The following is a 25,023-nucleotide window of genomic DNA, read 5'->3' on the forward strand; positions in this document are numbered from 1 at the left end:
TTGTGAAACAGTTTGAATTCGCAAAACCTAGGGATATACAGCACTGTATGGCATTATCATTATTTTGAGAGATGCATATGGGGTCTGAAGATGGCATAGGGGAATGCTAAAACTGGTTGTCATCAAAATTAAATTAAATAACATCTTAATTACACAGCTGTTGGAGAATTTCATTAGTATGGCTGGTTTCAGGCCACTATGCCCATCTTCAGATGGCTACACTAGTTTTAATACCCCGCCAGTATCGCCAGCAACATGTTATCTGCTGTTGCTCATAATACGGACTGTGCAATAAAACAAGTGTAGGCCCCGTGAACCTTGCCAAGGTGGAGTGGCTTGGATGGTTTGCATGCCTCAACAATACATGTAGCCAAACTGTTGGTTAACCACAACAGAGACATACATATGGAGAGGCCCTGAAGGGGAGCAGCAGTCTTTTCAGTAGTTGTAGTATGGATGATTGACTGATCTAATTTTCTAACAAAGGGAAACTACAGCAGTTATTTTTCCCACACTATATTGTGATGAAGGGATGGAATTTGACAGCAAGAAAAGGAAGAGAAGGAAACATATCAGGGGAATGTGGGCTGGCAGACAGAAATGAAAGGGGAAGCCACCAGATAGAATTTTGCACAGAACATAATTTAATCATGTAAACACTGGTTTTTGAACTATGAAGAAAAAGCTTGTATATGTGGAACTGACCTACAGACAAAGGTTTCTGGTAAATATGTAATAGTAAGACAGAGATTTTGAAACACTGTAAATTGCAAAACAATACCAGGGGCTAGTGTGGAGTCTGATCATTTATTTATAGGTTATAAACTGCAGATTAAAACTAAAGAAATTTCAGAAATTAAGGAAATGACACTCGTATAAAGCAGAGGGATTTAATGATGTTGAGAATTTAAAATGAAGCACTATGCAATAATTGAGTAAAACAGGAGAATGGACTTAAAAAAAGTAACTTTTGGAGATGTAATACTGAAGGCAGTAGAGGATCAATAAGACAAAAAGGCAAAAGTCCACTTGCAATCCTTGGATAACACAAAAGATACTGAATTTAATTCATGTATGGTGAAAATATAAAAGTGCAGGAAATGAAACAGGCAAAGGAGAGTACAACTGTATAAAAAAATTAGTGACTAAAAGTGCAATGCTGTGACATTGGAATGGCAAGACAACAAATGCGAGGCTGGATAAGCATACTTCACTAGGGAAATATACATGTCACCTACAGGATAATTAAAAAGACACACACACACACACACACACACACACACACACACACACACACACACACACACACACACACACATGCACATGGCAATCATTCTACTGTGCATCACTGAAATGAAATACAAATAATGGAGAGCCGGCCAGTGTGGCTGAGTGGTTCTAGGTGCTTCAGTCTGGAACTGCGAGACCGCTACGGTCGCAGGTTCGAATCCTGCCTCGGGCATGAATGTATGTGATGTACTTAGGTTAGTTAGGTTTAAGTATTCTAAGTTTTAGGGGACTGATGACCTCAGATGTTAAGTCCCATAGTGCTCAGAGCCATTTGAACCATTTTTGAACAAATCATGGAGACCCTCTCAGTGAGATCTAGGTAATTTGTGCTTTGGTTTTTGTGGAGTTCCAGAGTGGATATTAAGTCTTTTATGGTAACACTCTGGTATAAAGCATAATTTAATTAACTTTGGATGAAATTTCAAGTTTTATTTGTACTTAGTCTCCAAGTCTCCATTATTTGAGGAACTGGCAAGCAAACTAAGTGTAAGAAATACATCTGTATTCTTATTTTGAGTGTGGGATGGGTTTTATTAAGCATCACATCAAGAAGATGATGTTAAGATACAATTGATAAGGCAATGAATAAGGTGCTGCCTCCTCCTGTGACCAAAGATCAGGGGGTGCAATGCATATTAATTTATGGTACCATCTATCACATCAAAATGGGAACTGTTATTTTATCCCTCATCAATCTTATTGAACTTGGTCACTGTTGTTCAGTCGCCAATTGGCAAAGGAGACTGCAACCAGTCATTGATACTTTTCACTGACATTATCAGTTTCAGGCCATAATACTCTCGTTTTGTTCTTCATTCCAAAAAGACTGCTTTGATTCACTTCTCCACACTATTATGTCCTGTGGAAGTCTCTTTATTTCTACATATCTGTTGCAATATATATTTGTGCAAACCTGCTTACTATGTTCAGACCTTGGTCTCCCTCTACACTTATTACTGTGCTAACTTCCATCCATTACCAAATTAACAATTCCATTGCTGTCTCAGGATAGGCCACAGTCCTGTCTCACTCCCTTGGAAACATTTCTTTATCACATTCTATAATATTGTTTCCAAGTATATTTCCTTTGCATGGCCTCTCTGTACATTCCTTCTACCTTTCAGCTTCCTTTTTATGTTAGGACTGTCTTGCTGCATGCCATTTTCCACGACAAATTCAAAGGAAAGGCCTTCCACTGAAAAAAGCTGCAGCAGCATGTGAATTGTGCAGAACTGGTGAGCCAACTGGCCCCAAGAAAGGCCCCTGCTAAATCCAGGTGATTCGGCTCCATGGCTCCAACAGCTTTGGTCAGGGAAAATGAGATCAAGGAGGAGCAACCTTATAAGGCAAAGAGTCCACGCACAAAGGAGCAACTCAATGTCCTTCTAGATCTGTTCCAGTATATATGGTGTTGGGCCATGTGCTTGGTCATGACAATGCCCCAGTGATGACAATGAAGGAGAAATGTGAGAGCTACAGGATAGACTCTGTGTCTGTAGGAACTGCCAAAATTGGGAGCTTAACGATGGTGCACTTTTGCTTGGTTGTGGGCCAGACACCAAATTCTGACAAGGCATGACATAGATACTCGATCTCAGTTTGGAAGGAGCACTTGTCCAAATAGACAGTGAGCCCAGCCTGAAGGAGAATGTAAAACAGTATGTCAAGTTACACAGGTGCTCATCAGCTGAGAATGCAGTGACAAAAATGTAATTGAGGTAGTTTGTTGATCCAAGGGCATCGCAGAGCCGTGGTCTGAGGTAATTCTGTAACAAATCTGGAGTCAAACTAACACCAAAGGTGAGTTTTTTTGTATTTACAGCATCCAGAAGGCATATTGACCACCACTATTTGCTGGCTGGTTTCGTGGAGGGGCAACTATATATAGGTATCCACCAGGTCAATTTTGGGGGATGATAATCCTGTGGCCTAGCTTCGCCATGAATTATCCAGCTGTGGAAGAGGATAGGTATCGGGGTTCACCATTGCCTTAAAATTGCCACACAGGCAGATGGTGCCATCATACTTCTCTACAGTGACCAATGGTGTAGCCCACAAAATGTTGGAAATTAGTTCCACAATACCACCTGCCTCTACGCAGTCCAACTCCTTCTTCATCCTGTCCCACAAGGCAAGCGTGAGGTATGCACCTTGCAAAACTCCCTGCATCCAGGTGGGGAGTAATATTGGGGGTGAAGCCCTTGAACACAAAGCCGATAGACAGTGATAATCCAACTGTATATGCAAAGATCAACCTATGATGAAGAAGAGATGGAAAGAGTGTACAGTGGGATAAAAGAGGCTGTAAACATGATCAAAGGATGAGACAATCGGATCAATATGGAACACCTGAATACATCAGTGGGAAAAGGAAGAGATGGACCTTTTGGCTTGAAGATAGAAATTAACAGGGAGATAAATTAGAAGAATTCTGTGCAGAACATATGTGGTGTCAACACCATCCATGGAGAAGGTATACAAGGAAAGCCGCTGGAGGTAGTAAGAGATATCAGAACATCTTCATTCTTGTTACACAAAGGTTCTGGAATCAAATAAGAGACTGTAGGAGCTACCCAGGCCCAGACATTGATAGCGACCATAACACTGCGATAGGAGCACATGATCTGAAATTCAAAAATGTCAAAGAAAAGAACTTGTAAGGAATGGGATCTGAATAGACTAAAGAATGATATCAAGAGGTCGACATATGAGGAACAAACAAACATGGCTACATTCAAATGATAGAGCACAGCAATCAGTAATCCTTTTCTTTCAGGTTTTATTAGGCAAATCTAGATTCCACATAGTGCCTAGACTACTACTAGTAATCTTGAGTGAACTGTGACAGAAGCCCAAACAACAGGGGACCAACATATAAGGACTTGCATTGATACCATAAAATAGTGCAATGATAAAGACTACGCACTAGCTGAAATCTAAATTTGCCTAATAAAGCCTGAAAAGAAAAGGATGACTGAGGATGACTGACTGCTGTGCTTTACCATTTGAAAGTCAAATCACAGTTGTTGCATTCACCCACATTCCTAATGGAAGGTAACTTCAGGAAAACATGGCAACAGTTATGAACAATAACAGAAATGTTGAAGAAAGATGGAAGTCCTTGAAAAGCAATATCCTATGAGCAGCAAACAAAGTAGCTGGGAGACAGAAGATGAAGCATAAAAAAGAATGGATTACAGAAAGCATAGTAAGAAAAATAATTTTAATATGTAACCTGAAACAAGACTGCACTGAAGAGGGACAAAGGTAATGAAGGAATGAAATCAACTGAGAGGCAAAAACGTCTTAACAACAATTCTTGGCGGACCAATGAAAAGAAGTCTGTGAAACGATCATAGGACAGCTGGAATCGGCCCATAAATCAATTAAACAATTATTTGGAAAGAGACAAATAAAATGAGGTGGAGCCCAAAATGAAGATTGAATAGTATTATATGAGCAGAAACACATAGTAGAAAGGTGGAAACAGTACCATGAAAAACTGTATGCATGAAATAATGAGGATCTGGGACTGGAGAATAATGAGGAAATTGATCTGGAAAAAGAGGAAGACTATATCTTGCGTGATGAGTTTGGTCTAGCAGTCATGCAGCCAAAACCCGGGAAAGCAATGGGAGTTAATGATATACTAATCAAGAGTTCAACTTCTGTGGCTGCTGGAGAACAGCTATGTGAATAACTGTTCCATCTCATGCAAGTTATATGACCAGGGAGCTCTCAACAGACTTTAAAAACTATATCACAGTGCCAATACCAAATAAAGCATCTGAAAACAAATGTGAACAATACAGGACCCTAAATTAGTAACACAAACTTCGAGGATCTCGACCTCTATCATTCTCAGATGAATAGAGGTCAGGACAGATGCTTGATCACAGATGACAAGTTTGGCTTTAGAAGAGGTGTAGGAACACAATACTCAGCTTATGATTAATTCTTGAGAAAAGACTAAAGAAGGATCAAGCAAATACACATTTCTTTCATCAAGTTAGAAAAAGCATTTGACAGGGTACACTGGCAAGGTGCTAGGAGAGACTGACAGATAGTATATGGACGGAAGAGTCATACAGAGACTGCATAGAGAAGACATGGCTGTGATAAGGTGAGGAGAACACCAAGAAGAAGCTACTATTAATCAGGCTATACAGGGCTGCATGCACTCTCTTGTATTGCTCAATGGGTACATTCAGAGGGCAGTAGATAAAGCTAGGAAAAAACTAGGAGCTATAGAAGTAATTAAAATTCATAGTAAGAACACAGGCATGCTTAGATTTGCTGATGACACTGCAGTGTTAAATGAAGATGCAGAACAATTACAAACCATGCTGGTCCAGATGGAAACCATCCTTAACTCTTCCTATAATATAAAAATTACTCAAGGTAAAACAAAAATCTTAGTCATGAGCAGACAAAATACTGTTGCCCAATGCTCACTTAACAATGAGTGACTGGAGACCGTTGAATTCTCTGACTACATAGGGTGCAAAATTGCATCAGATGGAAGGTCAAAGAGGGATGTTGTAAGCCAAATCCACTGGGGAAAAGCTGCTTTTAACGAGAGAAGAAACTTTGCACAGCCAGCAGCATAGACAACCAGCTCAGAAAAACCTCAAAAAGATGTCTGTCTGGAGAGTGCTGCTGTGCAGAAGTGAAACACGGACACTTGTAGAAGCAGAAAAACATAAATAGTACCCTTTGAGATGTGATGCTACTGCAGAATACTCAATATTTCCAGGGTAGATAAGGTAGCAAACAAAGAGATACTCCACAGAGTGGAGAAGCCTTGTCTCCTGAAGGTAACCCAATGTAAAGGACACATGGGCTGGCCATCTGCTGAGAAATGATGGTATCATTAAAAGTATCATTGAAGGGACAGCAAAAGGAAAAAGTACAAGAGACAGACTGAGACTAGAATACATCAACCAGATCATGGAGGAGACCAGCTGCACCACCTATACTGCTCTAAAGGGGAAAGACAGAAATGCATTGCAAACTGCTGCTAACCAACCTGATGACTGAAGGTCAAAAAAGAAGCCCTTGGTGCCACTCTGGGAACTGAAGAGCACGTGGCAATACTTTGAACAGAGTTGCTCACACAAGCAAACATGACGAACTTCATCATGGACTGCAGACCCCACAAGATTTAAAACTGTGGCTTTTAGTGGCTGTGAGGGAATGGGTTACCAAGATCATGGTCACTGCCTGTGCAGATTTGTACTGGACCTGGACAGAGCAATAACCCTTACTGCAGAAAACCTCTTCATTGCAGCCAGTCAGTCCTGGAAAATGGGAAAGGCCACAAGGACCTGATCAATGAATATATGGCACTATTGGTGATGGTTTTGCAAGAGCTCATGTCCAGGTGGAATCAAAGGGGGTGACCATGGACAATGACTTCCAAGAGTACTGCCCACTGGCCATGTGACAGTGCACTGCACCCTGCCTCTTTCAACCCCACAGAAGGTGAGATGGCTGCCAACCCTAAGCTAACCAAGTGAGTGCAGGAAGCGAGATGGTATGACTGAGGCACTGTAAGCATACCTTGGCAATGTGGCCTGAGTTGTGGCAAAAGGAACATGTTGTGTGGCGATGGTTACAGGATGTCCTGCTGTGTGTCACCCAGCACAGGGAGCAAGATTGCCTCTGAGGTGCACTGGAAGACACGTCTCACAACCTAGGAGTCACTCAAGGCCCCTGTGGCTTGCGCAGAGGGCGCATCTGTGGGCATGATGGCAGGGCTTGTGGAATGGCAACCATCTGCCTGAAACACAGAAAAGTCACAACTCTTGAGTATCCATCCCAAGGCATGGAAAAGAGGAAACATTCGTCCAATGTCTGAGTGGGGAGATAAAGGAGATCTTCACATACTCGGCATCCAGGCTGTGGACAAGTAACATGTTACAAACAGTTACACTGGCATAAGGAAGTCCACAGTTTATGTTTTTGCACTGAAAGTGACATTTACAAGTCAGGCCTTGCAGAGTAGCCACTAATTTTTATATGACTTTCCAAGCTTCTTGGAACTGCAACGAAAGGTACAATGGACAGTGGAAATCAAAAGCAGATGCCAGAAGTAGGTCCCAGCCTGTTCTTAATGTCTGAGTAGCTCAAGTCACCAGGTACCCTGTCGGGAAAAGCTAAGTCATCATCAGCTCCTATACTGAAGCTCTGGCATTAGCCACATTTTGTAACATCACCAAGGATCCCATGGGTCTTGAAATGTTTCAGCTGTCAACATAAGTTGAGAAATATTCCTGGGTCCAGTTGAAAGGGTGGAATACTGGAGACGGATGCCGAACGTTGACATTAAAAATGATCTTGATCCCCCAAGCATGACAAGAGGTAATCCTGAGTCGAGAACACCAGTGACAGCTATACGGACATGGGAGAGATCTGGCAGTATGCACGATGAACAAACGATCTAGGAGCAAGCAACAATGTTCACAAGATGGCAAAACCAGAAAAACACCCACCGACATAACTGGAATCATAAAATGCAAAATGGAGCCTGAAGTACTCAAACATCCACAATGACAACATCAACAAATAATAGACAACAAACCACACTCCACCAGCAGGAAGGGAGCATAAGTAGTATATGATTCAAATCAGAGCAGACTGCATTGCTGTTGTGATGTCGCTAGCTGACAAGTAGGTCGTCAGCTCAACAAAACTTCATCAGTGCAGTCTCAGGAACAACTACACAAAAATCAGTGCAAATTAAGAGTCTTCTATTTGAACACTCAACCTAAGAACAGAATACAAAGGAAGTTACAAGCAAACTTCAGAGCAGCCATACAAAGATCATCAGTGGTGATGCTAGCTGACTGCCATAGAGGCCCAGCAGAGCCAGCTGTAAATATCATGTGCAGGGACACTCTGCATGATTGTCTGCAGCAAAGCTGCATGCTCATTGGTCTGTCGGGCAAGATGTTGTCATCCGATATCTGATTGGCTTTTGAGGAGAACATGACAAAGTAGCTTCTCCACCTGCCATACACTCTTGGGGAGAAAACCAAAGTCGGACATGGTAAAAGACCATGACTACGACATATACCGCAGATGACACTATCACATACAGAGGGATATCATCTAGCAACGAGCTGAGGAAGTAGCACTTTAATAGCTTTGTTATGTTTGTCTCATTTATGTGTCTGTCAACTGCATGATGCCTCAATTTTATAGTGAGTGTACTCTTTAATTTGTTTGTATTTCACTATGACATTGCAGTTCAAAAGCCAGAGATCCACCTTTGACAGATATCTGTTGTAGCCATGCTATATGTTATTTTTCTGGGCGGACTTTAGTCATTTGTGTGAAGGTAATTTAAAATTTAATGTTTATTTCATACACTACATGATTATCTGTTTGTGAGCAATGGCAAGTATATAAAAATTTAAATATCCATCAGATTTAAGTCTGCAGCCTTACTGTCCCAACTGCCTGCTTTGCTTCTCATACTGTAATAACCATAGTTCCTCAGTGACAACATAAAATAATGATTTCCAAAGATAAAGTATGACGTTACACAAATAAAGTATTCATAACAGTTACTAACCTGAGATTTCTGGTTTATATAGGTTGCCCAGAAGCAGCAGCTGTCACAGCAACAACAAGAAATAGCTGCAGCAGGAAAGAGTTCTCCAGAAGATCCAAGTCCCCTTGTGGCACCGCGTAGGGCTCCTGGAGACACTCCTCCAAAAGTTGTCAAGAGGAAAGCACCAGCACCATGCTCTACTCCAGATGACAAGGATAGCCAGCCAGGAGAACCGGAGCAGAAGGCAGCAAACATTCCATCAATACCTCCACCTTCACAGCAGCCTCCAAGAAACAAGGAGCAGCAGTCACATTCGGTATGCTTTAGGCTAAACTAACAATATCACTGAATTAAAAAAGGAAGATTAAAGTTACTATGCTACTGACAAGAGAGGTGAAGCACGAGCTCAGATCAGGGAAGAATGTGCTCCTTTCAAAGCTCCTAGAATTTGCCTTGATCGATTCTGGGAAATCACAGCAAATCTAAATCTTAAAAGACAGATGGGGAGTCCAGTGTCTTAAGTTACTACACTAGTATGCGGAGTTTAATACCTTAAAGTGACTGAATTAAAGAAATGCTCTCTTAAAATCATAGCAACTGGAGTGGCACACTGTGTATTTCCCCTCAGTGTCAACAAGAAGTTGAATTCTAATGTATTGCAACAACGACAACGTAAACTACTACTACTACTACTACTACTACTACTACTACTACCACCACCACCACCACCACCACCACTCACACCACCAATGACATTAACCAAACAACACAGAAAATACGTGCCTAATGTTTTATATATACATAGTAAAAAATAATTTGTTGAACCATCTTATGCAAACATCCAATGAGACAGCCTTATTAAAGACAAACAAAAACTGAAAAATACAGGGTATGTTTCACTTTTTCTTCTTTTCCACAAAGCATCAAGAAATAAAGAATCTATTTTTAATTATTGCTGTTTGATTCAACACTGCATGCAGTTACTAGCAGAGCATCTTCAGACAAAACGACCAAGTAAATAACATTAAATAAAAGAGAGAGTAAAGTTAATAATCAATAATAAGTGTTGCCATGGCTGTGATAGTGTATGTCTGGCTGACTGTGAGGTTGTATATGTGAATATGTGTACTTTCTTCTAGGAAAAGAGCTAGAGTTTCAAAGCTAAGGAACACTTTGTTCTATTATGTGCGTCTATTCACCAAACATCGGTATGTGTCGATTAATGTTAGCCTTCCCCTCATTTTACATACTGTCTTATCCAAGCATTTCCATTATTGCTATACATTGCTGATTCAGCTTTCTTCCATCCCATACCCTTGTACCTTCATTACTGGCATTCCTTATTTCTCCAAAACTCATTTATCCAGTATTTATTCCTTAATATGTCTATACTTTCTTAATCTCTACAGTATCTTCCTTTAATACACAGACCTCTCACCCTCTGTTGTGCAGTTTGAATATCTGCTGATGCAACAGCCAACAACATTATTAAGAGCCATACTACAATTCACTGCATTTTTACTTACTTTCACATGCAACAATTTATGATTGAACTTATTCATTTACTAGTGAGATTACTACTTCTTCCTTACATAAAAACATTTGCTGACCTTCTTTCTAACTTCCTGCATAACTCTCTATACAATAATTACAATTTATTTTCATCGCATCATTTTGAGCAAAGTTCTCATTTTTTTTTTTTTTTTTTTTTTTTTTTTTTTTTTTTTATGTCACCTCCGCCAATTCTACTTTGCCCTACCAAAACTCCAATCATACATCATCTTTCTGAAATCTTGTCTGGTGCATGGTATCTCATCTAATGGGCTTACAATTAAAACTGATGTCTCTGACTGTTCTACAACAGTCAGAACAGCATTCCCACCAATATATGGGAAGCTGCCCCAGCTACTCCTGTCTTAAAGCTACATGAGATCACTTACAGCTAAGAAATAATCTACCCCTCCAATTCAACATTCCTGCCAATACCTCAGAGTTCCCCAACCATGCCCTGTTGACTTATTCTGTCTTCCACATACCCAAAAGCTCCCTCACTCTCCATAAACACACTGCTCCAGAACACCCACTGTTATCAACTGTTCTGCCAAAACCCTGACCCCTGCAGAAGTCTCAGTACTTTTCTTTGGCCCAAAACCTATGTTCAATCCTGCAGGACTTGTAAAGGACCTCCTTTCCTTCACTCATTCTCTACAGTGGAAATATTTATTTTCCATGCGCTCCTCTGACAACAGCCAAAAATACCCCACACAGACACTTGTTTAAAACAGTTCTAACCTGCCTACAACCATGATGGTTCTTCTTTTCCAACACTAATCTTTCAAGGGCTCCTCACATGTAACTTGGCCTCACTTTCCTTTCCTAAATCCCTCTCTATTGAGTCTAACTTCGCTCCTATTGAACAGACAGCCATTCATAACCTGAGAACTAATCCGGACCTTATCATCCTCATTGTGGACAAAGATTTCAAAACTGTGGTCATGAATCATAGCGACTATGTTGCTAACTGCCAATTTTCCATCATCTCTGCACACAAACCTTACAATCATGATCCCATCCCAGGAGTCCAACATGCCCTCCAGCAGCTCAAGGCCTTAGGTCCATTCCAAAACCTGACACCTGTATCTATCACCCTCTTGAATGAACAATCCCCCCCCCCCCCCCCCCCCCACACACACACACTCCTTCCTGCTACCTAATCCCCAAAATCCACAAATCCAACCCCTTAAGTCTCCCTACCAGTCGTCCCATACTGGCTGGTTACAAGGCTCCCACAGGGCTGGTTACAACGGCCCCACAGAACAATGTTGTTCAAACATCTCCAAACTATGATCCATAACCTCCCAGCTTACAACCAAGAAACACTCACTTGCTTACAGTTTCTCTCATCACCAACAGATTGCTTGTTGTTTACTGTGGATGCACAGTTCTCGTATGCCCATATCTCCATGCCTACCGTTTTGCAGCTGTGGAACACTACCTGCGTACTCCTGATACCAAAAGGAACACATCTTCCCTCATCTTTCTGACCAACAACAACCTGACCCACAATTATTTCACTTTTGAAGGCCGTCTTTGAAGTATTTACATTTAGATAGCTTTTGTTGAAATATTTGACTCTTTCATTGGTTACACTGTTGCACAGTATCTCCAGATTGTCATAGGCTTTGTGTTTTCAAACAGTTGATTTACACAATCTTTTTTTTCTTGGTTGATGGGTTAGAACAGTGGTACACACTGTTAACATAAATCAAGAAGAGAGTGGGTCCCAACGCAGAACCTTGAGCTACTATATATATGGTATCAGTAATTATGGATCTGAAAGACACAATGCTTATTTTGAGCAACACAAATTGTTTACTTTTTCTGACATATGATTTTATTAAATTCATAGCCAGTTTCTCTAATATACACAGATCCCACAGCTTGTTGAGTAATATGGTATTTATTTATTTAATCATGTCAGAAGCACCTACATAAAATCAGAATGATTAAGACATACATATCAAGCATATAACAAATACAAAAAAGTATAAAAGTATACAGATATTTATGTACGATCAAGTAGTTTATTTATTTTATGAAGTCTTGGACCAGAACCTAGCCACGTCCAGTAATTCCGGGGTGGCATTCATCAAATCCTTCATGGTGCAGGTGCTTGGGCATAGCACACACTGCGTGAGGTGGATGGTGATTTGAGTGTGTCCACAGTCACACAGCGCCGGTTCATTTGAGAGATCCCATTTTCGCATATTACCTTTGGATCGTGTGACATCACAGTGCAGCCTATTAAGAGATTTCCATGTCGTCCATCCTTCCATATGGCCGGGAGGGAGTTCTTCGTTTGGGACTAACCATTCCCCAAGGTGTGCATTTTCTTCTCGCCACATTGCCAGCCTCTCTTACTGTGGAGTCCCGATGATATTTTCTGCTGTGTGCAGGAAGCTTTTTCTAGATTTTAGTCGACAGTGGGCTGGCTGGTGTTTGTACAGTGGGTGGGCAGGTGAACCTTTGTATTTTCCCTCCTGGCCACTACTTTCCTTCTAATATCTGGTGCGGCCACACCGGGGCAGTAAAATTTATCAGTCGGGGTTGGTCTGAGACAGTCTGTGATGATGCAGCAGGATTCATTAAGCAGTATGTCCACTTGCTTGGTGTGGTTAGAATTGTACCACACTGAGCACGTGTACTCCGCAGTTGAATAGCACAAAGCAAGAGCTGTGGTTCTCACTATTCCAGGCTGTGGCCCCCCCATGTAGTGCCTGTTAGTTTGCGCACAATGTTGTTTCTCGTGGCTACTTTGTGTTTAAGTGTTCATGCAGTGCTTTTTATTGGTGAGTGCTCTATCCAAAGTGACACCTAAGTATTTTGGTGTTTCACAATGTTCCAAGGGCACTCCTTCCCAGTTAAGTTGTAGTCTTCTTGCAGATTGTCTGTTCTTTAGGTGGAAAGTGCAGGTTTGGGTTTTCCCTGGGTTCGGTTTGAGATGGTTCTCCTTATAGTAAGTGGCAAGCTGTTCGAGGGCTTCTGACAGATTCTGTTCAACAGTTTCAAACCTATCTGCTTGAGCGGTAATGGCACAATCATCTGCATGTATGAAGCTTTCGGTGCCTTGGGGGAGGGGCTAGTCATTAGTATATATATTAAAAAGTGTTGGGGCCAGTACGCTTCCCTTGGCGGAGGCCATTTTTCTGTATCCTCCACTGATTCTCTGTCCCTGAAAATCCACGAAGAATCTTGGATTCTGGAGTAGGTTTCCAATCAGGTTAGTGTATAGTCCCAACTCATTGCGTATATTTTCCCCAGGAGCAGTTGGTGATTGACTGTGTCGTAGGCTGCTGATAGGTCTAGGAAGACGGCCCTGGTGATCTTCCTGTTCTCGAAACCATCCTCTATGTGTTGCGTTAATTTTAGCACCTGTAATGTGCAGCATTTTCCCTGTCTGAAGCCTGCAAATGCTGCCAAAATGAAAAGCTTTTTCAAGGAACACTGTAGTAACATACCCCTTGTTCTCTATAGCAGTTATTTCGTCTATTAATTGTGCTGTGGCTACTTTAAGTTCACTTGTTTTTCATAAAACTATTCTGATTTTCTAATATTACATTGTGCTGACTCAGAAATGTTATTAGTCTACTATAAACAACTTCCTCAAGTTTGCAGATAAGATTGAGATGGGTCAGCAGTTTTCATTTGAGATCTATCACCTTCCTTGTAAATTGGTGTTACTTATGCTATCTTTAGAAGGTAAGGGAACTGGCTGATACAGTTACATCATTTATTGATCTGGCCATGGCACCAGATATGTTGGCTATGCGCATTTTTAATGTGCTGATAAGACAATCCATCATCACAGCCCACCGATTTCATATTTTTTTGTGACCTTACTACGTATTTTATTTCCTTGCTGTTAGGCGGGGACAGGTATAAGCTTTGTTTAAGTGTAATGCCCTTGTATTTATACTGAAGACAGCTGAAATGGTCATAGATGAATTTTCTACCAGAAGGAAAGTAACATATTCTGCCTTGAGCTTCTGGTAAAGTACTTTATTTACACATCCAGTTTCAGTTGTCTGACCATCACCAAGTTCAAACAAGTATCCACAGCATCATTATCCTCAAGTGATAAAACCATTAATAATACACTGTTATCATATTGCAATATAAACAACATCATCAATCTATAATAAACTGTGCTAGGAAGTGTACACATTCATATTAAAAATGTAATTGGCACTAACGCTGTGAACAGATTCCTACTACAAAGAGGCAACTGAACAGCTATTCTTTGGTTCTATCAGTAAACAGAGATCAGCTGTTCACTCACTTCTGCAAGGTATGAACTTGTTTACTATATTAACACTGAGTAGAGTTTTAACATGAATGTATACACTCCCTAGCACAGCTTTTACAGACAGATGAAATAATTTATATTTTGATATGCTAACAGTGCATTATTCATGGTTTTATCACCCGATGATAATTTTACCTAACATGATGCTGTGAACACTTTCATGAACCTGATGATGGGAAGACAACTGAAACTGGATGTACAAATAAAGTATTTTACCAGCATCTCACAAAAGTAATATGACGTTTTTCAAATACATAAGAGTTGCAGGCACAACTTCCTGAAACTATAGAAGGAAAGTATTCATTAAACATCTGTGATCTGATATTGTCATTGATAGTAATCTGTTCTAACTCCCCAAACAGTAAAGCCAGTTTTAATGCAGTGTTTAGTAGCTATATCAACAAGCAGGTCATTAAGAGCTTCAAAGAAAATATCTAGGCTACCACAAGGGGTCTGTATAGGCCTATAACAATTAAATTCTCTTTCTGTCACTTGTAGTTAGTTCTATTACACCCCGTGCTGAAAATACTCATATCTGTTATATCATAGTTACTACCTCTTGCTGCAAAGATATCTACCACACCACCACATTTTTCTTTTCTGTTGAAGGCTGAGCAAAAGACCATAGAGGTTGGCTAGCATACACTAATTAGCTCATCTGTATACAGGGTGGTCCATTGATAGTGACCTGGCCAAATATCTCACAAAATAAGCATCAAATGAAAAAACTACAAAGAACGAAGCTCGTCTAGCTTGAAGGAGGAAATCAGATGGTGCTATGATTTGCCCGCTAGATGGTGCTGCCATAGGTCAAATGGATATCAACTGCATTTTTTAAAATAGTACATAAAGAAATATGAATGTTTTAGTTGGGCCACTTTTTTCACTTTGTGATAGATGGCGCTGTAATAGTCACAAACGTATAAGTACGTGGTATCACGTAACATTCCGACAGTGTGGACGGTATTTGCTTCGTGATACATTACCCGTGTTAAAATGGACCGTTTACCAATTGCAGAAAAGGTCAATATCGTGTTGATGTACGGCTAATGTGATCAAAATGGTCAACGAGCGTATGCTATGTATGCTGCTCGGTATCCTGGACACCATCATCCAAGTGTCCGGACCGTTTTCCGGATAGTTACGTTATTTAAGGAAACAGGAAGTGTTCAGCCACATGTGAAACATCAACCACAACCTGCAACAAATGATGATGCCCAAGTAGGTGTTTAAGCTGCTGTCACGGCTAATCCGCACATCAGTAGCAGACAAACTGCGCGAGAATCAGGAATCTCAAAAACGTCGGTGTTAAGAATGCTACAGCAACATCGATTGCATCCGTACCATATTTCTATGCACCAGGAATTGCATGGTGACGACTTTGAATGTCGTGTACAGTTCTGCCACTGGGCACAAGAGAAATTACGGGACGATGACAGATTTTCTGCACACGTTCTATTTAGCAACGAAGCATCAGTCACCAACAGCGGTAACGTAAACCAACATAATATGCACTATTGGGCAACGGAAAATCCACAATGGCTGCGACAAGTGGAACATCTGCGACCTTGGCGGGTTAATGTATGGTGCGACATTATGGGAGGAAGGATAATTGGCCCCCATTTTATCGATGGCAATCTAAATGGTGCAATGTATGCTGATTTCCTACGTAATGTTCTATCGATGTTACTACAAGATGTTTCACTTCATGACAGAATGATGATTTACTTCCAACATGATGGGTATCTGACACATAGCTCGAGTGCGGTTGAAGCGGTATTGAATAGCATACTTCATGACAGGTGGATTGGTCGTCGAAGCACCATACCATGGCACAATCACCGGATCTGACGTCCCCAGATCTCTTTCTGTGAGGAAAGTTGAAGGATATTTGCTATCGTGATCCACCGACAACGCCTGACAACATGCGTCAGCTCATTGTCAATGCATGTGCGAACATAACAGAAGGCGAACTATTTGCTGTTGAGAGGAATGTCGTTACACGTATTGCCAAATGCATTGAGGTTGACGGACATCATTTTGAGCATTTATCGCATTAATGTGGTATTTACGGGTAATCACACTGTAACAGCATGCGTTCTCAGAAATGGCAAGTTCACAAAGGCACATGTATCACATAGGAACAACCAAAATAAAATGTTCAAACTACCTACGTTCTGTATTTTAATTTAAAAAACCTACCTGTTATCAACTGTTCGTCTAAAATTGTGAGACATATGTTTGTGACTATTACAGCACCATCTATCACAAAGCGAAAAAAGTGGTCCAACTGAAACATTCATATTTCTTTACATACTACTTGAATATGTAATAAAAAATGGGGGTTCCTATTTAAAAAAAAAAAACGCAGTTGATATCCGTTTGACCTATGGCAGCGCCATCTAGCGGGCCAACCATAGCGCCATCTGGTTTCCTCCTTCAAGCTAGACAAGTTCCCATTCTTTGTAGTTTTTTCATTTGATGCTTATTTCATGAGATATTTGGCCTCGTCACGATCAATGGACTTCCCTGTATATGTTCACTTATAACTCAAACATCATGGTTATCAGTCCCTGCAATGATATCCAACTCACTGTACTTACCGCTAAGACTCTGAAAGTTTTGTTGAAGTAATCTGAATCAGTTTGGATTGCTGACACTGACTGTAGGTGTAACTCCACCAGACTGTTTGATTTTAAGAATACAACAGTTCCAGTGTATGGTATTAGGACTGAGTTTCTCCTGCTGGACCATAAAGGGTGATTTAGGAATACCAGGCTCTCAAGCAGGCTTTACAGGTTTCTGTGGCTTGCCAGCAGTGACTGTTTTGTGGAAGATCCTGCTTGAGTGGGTAGTTCCATGGCAATACACTTATTACACCACTTAAAGTAAAATTTCACCTCATTTCATCAATAATTTTTTTACTTACCGTCTTTTTAAATCTTTTACTCATGTGCATATCATGAGTTTTGCACAGATCTCTTTCTAGATTGCTGACATTTACCAGACACACTTTGAAATTTATGACATACTGCATTAATCCTCATCTGTTTTATACACTTCCACATCCATAATTAATTGTTCCATCAGATTATGTCTGTGTGAAATGTTAACAACTACTTTAGTCCCAATTAACTTACTGAGTGTCACTTTCTTGTGTCTAATGGCTTCATTTGCTTTGTTTTTGGCTATGCTATTTGTACCTCCAATGATATGGTTCAATCATTTGCTGAAGAAGATTCACTGTATTGCATACTTGGCTTTACCACAGCAGAAAGATGTGTTACAGGTTGAATGTGAGCCACAGCTGTAAAGTTGTCTCAGATACTCGAAATGTTTTGTACTATTCCATGATCATGACGGTCTCCATAAATTAGAATCTGGTCCTTTATTTCTGGTTCTCCTTGCTTCTTCTACTGTTCCCTTGAGACAGTTTCTTGCATAAACTTTCACAGATTTCAGGGACATTACCTTGAACAATTTGCTTGTGTTTACTCACTAGGTTAGCACACTTCAACCACCATCAGAACCTGAACTAGCTTACCACAAAGTTATTAGTGACCTCAGCTACAGAGGCAGACAGCTGTGTTAGATGGTCAAATAGAACAATTTTGTCTGGGGAATTGTGTCCTGACAGGGTTCAAATGGCTCTGAGCACTATGGGACTTAACATCTGCAGTCATCAGTCCCCTAGAACTTATAACTACTTAAACCTAACTAACCTAAGGACATCACACACATTCACACCCGAGGCAGGATTCAAACCTGCCAAGGTAATGGTCGTGCGTTTCCAGACTGAAGCACCTAGAACCACTCGGCCACACCGGCCGGCGATAGACAGGGAGAATATACAATTTTTCTAGTTGGCATATGTACCATGACAGTAACTGCCTGGAAATTTGGGTGGCAGGGAAGGGGATAGGTGAGTAAAGGACATTGACTACCGAAGACTGAGGCCAGGAGCGTTATGAGAACATAGGATATATAGCAGGGAGAGTTCCCACCTCCCAACTGTACCTAGCTACACTACCCTCCCTCCACCTCATCCCTGTATGCTCACACAAGCAGCATTTTGCCATCCCCCTCCCCTACCCTGCTATGCCTCGCCCTCCCAGCCACCTTCTTACCGCCACTACCCAGATTGCTTCTCCCATCACGTGCACTTGCTGCATGCCTGACCTCGGCACTCAGAAACAGTACTGATCTGTAAGAGTGTTGCATTTGCATGAATGTGTGTGTGTGTTTTCTAATTCAGAACAAGGTTGTTTGACCATAAGCTTACTTATTTAGCAGTTTTTCGTTGGGCCAACCTATGACTCACAATTTCAATTATGTGAGTAGCAATCTATCCTTTTCATAACAGTTTCAAAAAATGAAGTGATTTTTGTGAATGGTTTCCATCTCCCTTTCTTTCACTCTTTCTTCTAGTTTCACGATTTTTGCACCCTCACGCATACCCTCAGCCAATTTTGCTGGCTTTAAATCATTTTCTTGAATGCTTTCTTTAGTTTAGCTGAAACTTGAGCAAACTTTTCCTCATGCCTCCTCTTCAGTATACTTTGCTGTGCTTTCAATCCATGCTTAGTTAGATGTGAGTCAATGAACAAAGAAAGAAAATGAGGGTATTTTCTCAAAGCATACCTCACAGTCAAAACACTGTTTTCAATTATTTTGGTCATCACTGCCTTGTCGTCTCCTAATTTGTGGTTCAAAATGGATTATTTTTCCTCTACGTCCACATTTCCATAGGACAGCATAAGATTGACCTACACATGATGTCTAAAAGCCTAAAACTTTTCAGTGGTTTCCTTGATACGTATGTCTTTTCCATTGCATTTCCAAGCTGCAGTGTAATGTTTTTTGGGAATTTTTTATAAACCACAACTTGTCACATTCTTCCACATTACTAATGTCTTTGGTTACTTGCTTGCTAACAACTAGTTGCTCAAGAGGAAGCAGATTATCCTATGTCGAAAGTACCTTATGAAGAATTTCAGAAATACTCTTTAACTTTTCTCAAAGCACAAGCCTTCACAACACAAGCCAAAAATGTTTAAAATATGTTTTCTGTTTTTGTATGCAACTTGTTAAAGATATTTGGTTTGGAAAAAATTGTGTTAACTTAGTTCTATACATGAAATTATGTAATGAAATTCTGCTTTCACTTTTTTTATAGCATTCCCATTGGTATTGTAGGATTCTGACTGAACAACAGCAGAATTCATTTTTAGAGGTATATGCTTTACAAAGTAATACTGAACACCACCCCTTTGTTCCAAAATCTTGTCAGCCGAAGATCCTAAAGAAAGTGGCCATTATCTTTCGGCTGCACTGACTTAAAAGCTTATATTTAAGCTTATGTTTATTACACCACCGGCAAGCCATAAACTTTAGTATGTGACATAAATTTCAACTTCATACATAAGCCCATTCCTGAGAAAAAAAAGGGGGTTTCAACATACGGACATGCAGACAGTCTAATAACAAATGACATTTTTTTTTTTCCTGTGGTATAATTACAAATTAATGATTTTTTTCCCCTCTGTGGAACATTGCTTCTTGCTAGATTTCATAATTCTTGGTCAATGGGAAGTATCCTATAAGTATTGATGGACAATTTGTGACTATAAAAATGTGTGACATAAATGCCCATATCTTTGGGTTGCATAGACTTAGATGCTAAATTTGTTATATCACCAAAGGATGATAGACCTTAGTCTGTGGCACAAATTTCAACTTCATACATTCACCCATTCCTGAATTAAAGTGGTCTTAACAGACAGACAGACGTAGTCTGATAACAAAAGGAAGAAACAGAGTCCAGGTGATATAATTACAAATAAATGATTTTTTCCTTTGGTTGTATTGTGAAATCTTGCTTCTTACCCAATTTCATAAAACTAGGTCAATAGGAACCACTAAACAGCTTAGGACGAGCCATATCTTTTGACTGTGCTGGCTTAGAAGCTTCATTTTTTACAATTCCAAGAGACTGTAGACCTTAGTATGTGACAATAATTTCAAATAGCTACATCTACCCATTTCCAAGCAAAAGGGTTTTTAACTCTCGTGCAGACAGATGGGCAACAAAATGATTCTATAAGGGTTATGTTTTTACTGCCTGAGGCATGGAGCCCTAAAAATGAACATTACCATCAAAGTAATTGATCACAGGTACATAATACTTTTGTTTGCTGAAAGTATAACTACTTGCAGCATTATTCCATTGTTATAATTCTAACTTGATGTTTTGTATAACAAAGATACCTAAAATACAAATCATCCACTGAAAACTTCTCTCGTGTTTACAACCCTTAAATGCAAGTGTTGTTGTTGTTGTCTTCAGTCCTGAGACTGGTTTGATGCAGCTCTCCATGCTACTCTATCCTGTGCAAGCTGCTTCATCTCCCAGTACCTACTGCAACCTACATCCTTCTGAATCTGCTTAGTGTACTCATCTCTCGGTCTCCCTCTACGATTTTTACCCTCCACGCTGCCCTCCAATGCTAAATTTGTGATCCCTTGATGCCTCAAAACATGTCCTACCAACCGATCCCTTCTTCTAGTCAAGTTGTGCCACAAACTTCTCTTCTCCCCAATCCTATTCAATACCTCCTCATTAGTTACGTGCTTTATCCACCTTATCTTCAGTATTCTTCTGTAGCACCACATTTCGAAAGCTTCTATTCTCTTCTTGTCCAAACTAGTTATTGTCCATGTTTCACTTCCATACATGGCTACACTCCAAACAAATACTTTCAGAAACGACTTCCTGATACATAAATCTATATTCGATGTTAACAAATTTCTCTTCTTCAGAAACGCTTTCCTTGCCATTGCCAGTCTACATTTTATATCCTCTCTACTTCGACCATCATCAGTTATTTTACTTCCTAAATAGCAAAACTCCTTTACTACTTTAAGTGTCTCATTTCCTAGTCTAATTCCCTCAGCATCACCCGATTTAATTTGACTACATTCCATTATCCTCGTTTTGCTTTTGTTAATGTTCATCTTATATCCTCCTTTCAAGACACTGTCCATTCCGTTCAACTGCTCTTCCAAGTCCTTTACTGTTTCTGACAGAATTACAATGTCATCGGCGAACCTCAAAGTTTTTACTTCGTCTCCATGAATTTTAATACCTACTCCAATTTTTTCTTTTGTTTCCTTTACTGCTTGCTCAATATACAGATTGAATAACATCGGGGAGAGGCTACAACCCTGTCTCACTCCTTTCCCAACCACTGCTTCCCTTTCATGCCCCTCGACTCTTATGACTGCCATCTGGTTTCTGTACAAATTATAAATAGCCTTTCGCTTCCTGTATTTTACCCCTGCCACCTTTAGAATTTGAAAAAGAGTATTCCAGTCAACATTGTCAAAAGCTTTCTCTAAGTCTACAAATGCTAGAAACGTAGGTTTGCCTTTTCTTAATCTTTCTTCTAAGATAAGTCGTAAGGTCAGTATTGCCTCACGTGTTCCAACATTTCGACGGAATCCAAACTGATCCTCCCCGAGGTCTGCATCTACCAGTTTTTCCATTCGTCTGTAAAGAATTCGCGTTAGTATTTTGCAGCCGTGGCTTATTAAACTGATAGTTCGGTAATTTTCACATCTGTCAGCACCTGCTTTCTTTGGGATTGGAATTATTATATTCTTCTTGAAGTCTGAGGGTATTTCACCTGTCTCATACATCTTGCTCACCAGCTGGTAGAGTTTTGTCATGACTGGCTCTCCCAAGGCCGTCAGTAGTTCTAATGGAATGTTGTCTACTCCGGGGGCCTTGTTTCGACTCAGGTCTTTCAGTGCTCTGTCAAACTCTTCACGCAGTATCATATCTCCCATTTCGTCTTCATCTACATCCTCTTCCATTTCCATAATATTGTCCTCAAGTACATCGCCCTTGTATAAACCTTCTATATGCAAGTACTGTCTCATTTACATTTACACTAATACAGTGTTATCCAAAGATATACAGCACTTAAAGGTAATGCACTTTAATGACCTCCTTTGTTACGCACATTGGATGACTGTTAATTTTAATAATTGTTCATAAAGTAATTAAATATTGTTCACCGAGTCTAATGGTAGTTTTAAAGAAAAAATACTCATCTTGTTTCTTCAGGATCTCCTTAAATCCATATCTTGAACTACTTCTGTCTGGAATCCAGGTTCTCTTGTAGGTCTGGAAGCCCTATACCGTTGATGTGTTTGTAGAATACTGTAGATGATAAACTTAATTTATATGTAATTTTCATATTTAATAGTCCTAGATGCCTTGCTGCCATAAATTTACACTGTTCACTCAGTGAAATTCATACCATTTGTAAACTCCAGAACACTTTACATCTCACCTTCCTTCCTTCCCGCCACACACACACACACACACACACACACACACACACACACACACACACACACACACACATACAAGCCAACAGCAACCAGTTAACCTCATTCCAAAGTACATCAGTAAACATATATTCATACCAAGATTGAAACATAGAACATCAAATCGAAAATATTTAACAGAAAATGAAATTTACTCAACAGCACAATAGAACAATTATGATAACATATATTCACATAAACAAAAAATATATCCTTTTGTAGTACAGTAATTTTATGAATTTTTTTTTTTAAATTAAAGGGGTTAACTGTGTTAGAATGACACATTATACATTCGGAGTTTAAGACATTTCAACTGAGATTGAAAAAAGAATAAAATTGTAAATTTGTGAATATACATGGTCCAAACTGATTATTGCACATTACAACACACATGCAAATGTTATACACACATCATGTATTGCATTGCAATTATGCTGACAAAATAAAATCAACAGTTAATTATTTTGAATCTCTTTATTTGTTGTATTTATTCATTTGTCATGATTTTTTGTTTCCATATATATATAGGCACAGCCAGCCAAACAGCGTCAGCAGCCACAGCAACAACCATTAGCACCTTCGGCACTTCCAAAGTTTGAAGTAACACTGGCACAGACCGAAAACAGCACCAATGCAGCGTGTTCTGCATCAGGAAGTAATTTGGTACCTGGATGCAGTACGGAGCAGCTTCTGGGCTCAACACACAGTTCACCAGAGCCCTTAAGGCCTGGCAAGAGGATTGAAGATGTTAACACTATTAAACGAGTTCCCAAAGATGGGTGGATTTAAAAGTACCACCTTACATCAGTACTAGAGCATCTATGCTTCCAGTACTGTGAATTGACATTTTATCTTCACACAACAGCTAGTTCAGTCTTGCAGCTATGCATGACTGGCACGCTTTCAATGCATTTGATGCCAGAATGAAAAGAGATGAAATGGAATATAAAAATGAGTGCAAGTAAGCAGTACAGAATTAAAATTTTCATATAACTATTCCCTGGCACTTATAAAATACCATGTGCCATTAGCTGAAAAAAAAAAAAAAAATTCAGAAGAGTAACCATTCGCTAATTAGTGTATTTATTTCCATCCTAATATCTTATATTAATAACTGTTACTTTGAAAGTGCAACACACGCAATTTTTTGCAACTGTCCATGTATTTCATAAAGAAGAACAAGTTTTATATGATGTCATTTAATTTTTCAGTTTTTGAAACTGTGTTAATGGAAACATGCCACAAGACTGCAGCTATCAGCCTGCTTCCTTATTTCAGCTTGTATTGACTTTTTAAGTTTTATTGAGAACTGTAAGAATTAAATATTACTGTAATTTGTTGAATGGAAGAAACTTAATAAATATGTGCAGAGATGATAACTACAGATTTAATACTACATTGACTCCTCAAATCACTCCACCAAAGAAATACACTGTTGAACAACTTTATTTATTTATTTATTTATTATTTGCATGTAGGTTGAAGCTGTGAGTATTGGGTATATCACACAATTTATACACTAACAGAATAAACCAATTATAATTATTTTAAATATGCTACTTTTATTTCCTTAACTGAGTTAGGTAGCTTATTAAAAAACCATTTGCCTGCTTCACCTGGAGCAGTCATTGCCAGTTTGAGATTTCACTATCTTGTGTCTCAATAACTTTCCATTCCTCCTGTTGCATGGTCATCATCACTTGCTACCATTTCCGTAATATTCTGATACGCTTACAGTGAGTACACTGTCATAATATTAAATTGGATAAAACATGTCCTACAAGCCTATCTATGTAGTGTTTTTGTTACATACCTCATTGTTCTTTTCTTAATTACAAATATTATCTTTAAGTAGACAAATATCAGAATATGAGTCCATATAATATTGCCATGGCTGGCCAGAGTGGCCGAGCGG

General features: G+C 39.7%; 1 protein-coding gene across 1 annotated transcript in view; it reads left to right on the top strand.

Annotated features, from left to right (window-relative positions):
- Positions 1–24,487, top strand: part of LOC126282065 (transient-receptor-potential-like protein) — a 190,140-nt gene extending 165,653 nt beyond the window's left edge. Inside the window, exons 19-20 of the mRNA XM_049981509.1 lie at positions 8,892–9,164; positions 23,637–24,487. Of these exons, the coding sequence (XP_049837466.1) occupies positions 8,892–9,164; positions 23,637–23,897 (534 nt within the window). The 3' untranslated portion in view covers positions 23,898–24,487. The remainder of the gene's footprint in view (positions 1–8,891; positions 9,165–23,636) is intronic.
- The last annotated feature ends 536 nt before the right edge of the window (positions 24,488–25,023 follow it).

The sequence above is a fragment of the Schistocerca gregaria genome, chromosome 7 (genome assembly GCF_023897955.1).
Source record: "Schistocerca gregaria isolate iqSchGreg1 chromosome 7, iqSchGreg1.2, whole genome shotgun sequence".
Taxonomy (NCBI): domain Eukaryota; kingdom Metazoa; phylum Arthropoda; class Insecta; order Orthoptera; family Acrididae; genus Schistocerca; species Schistocerca gregaria.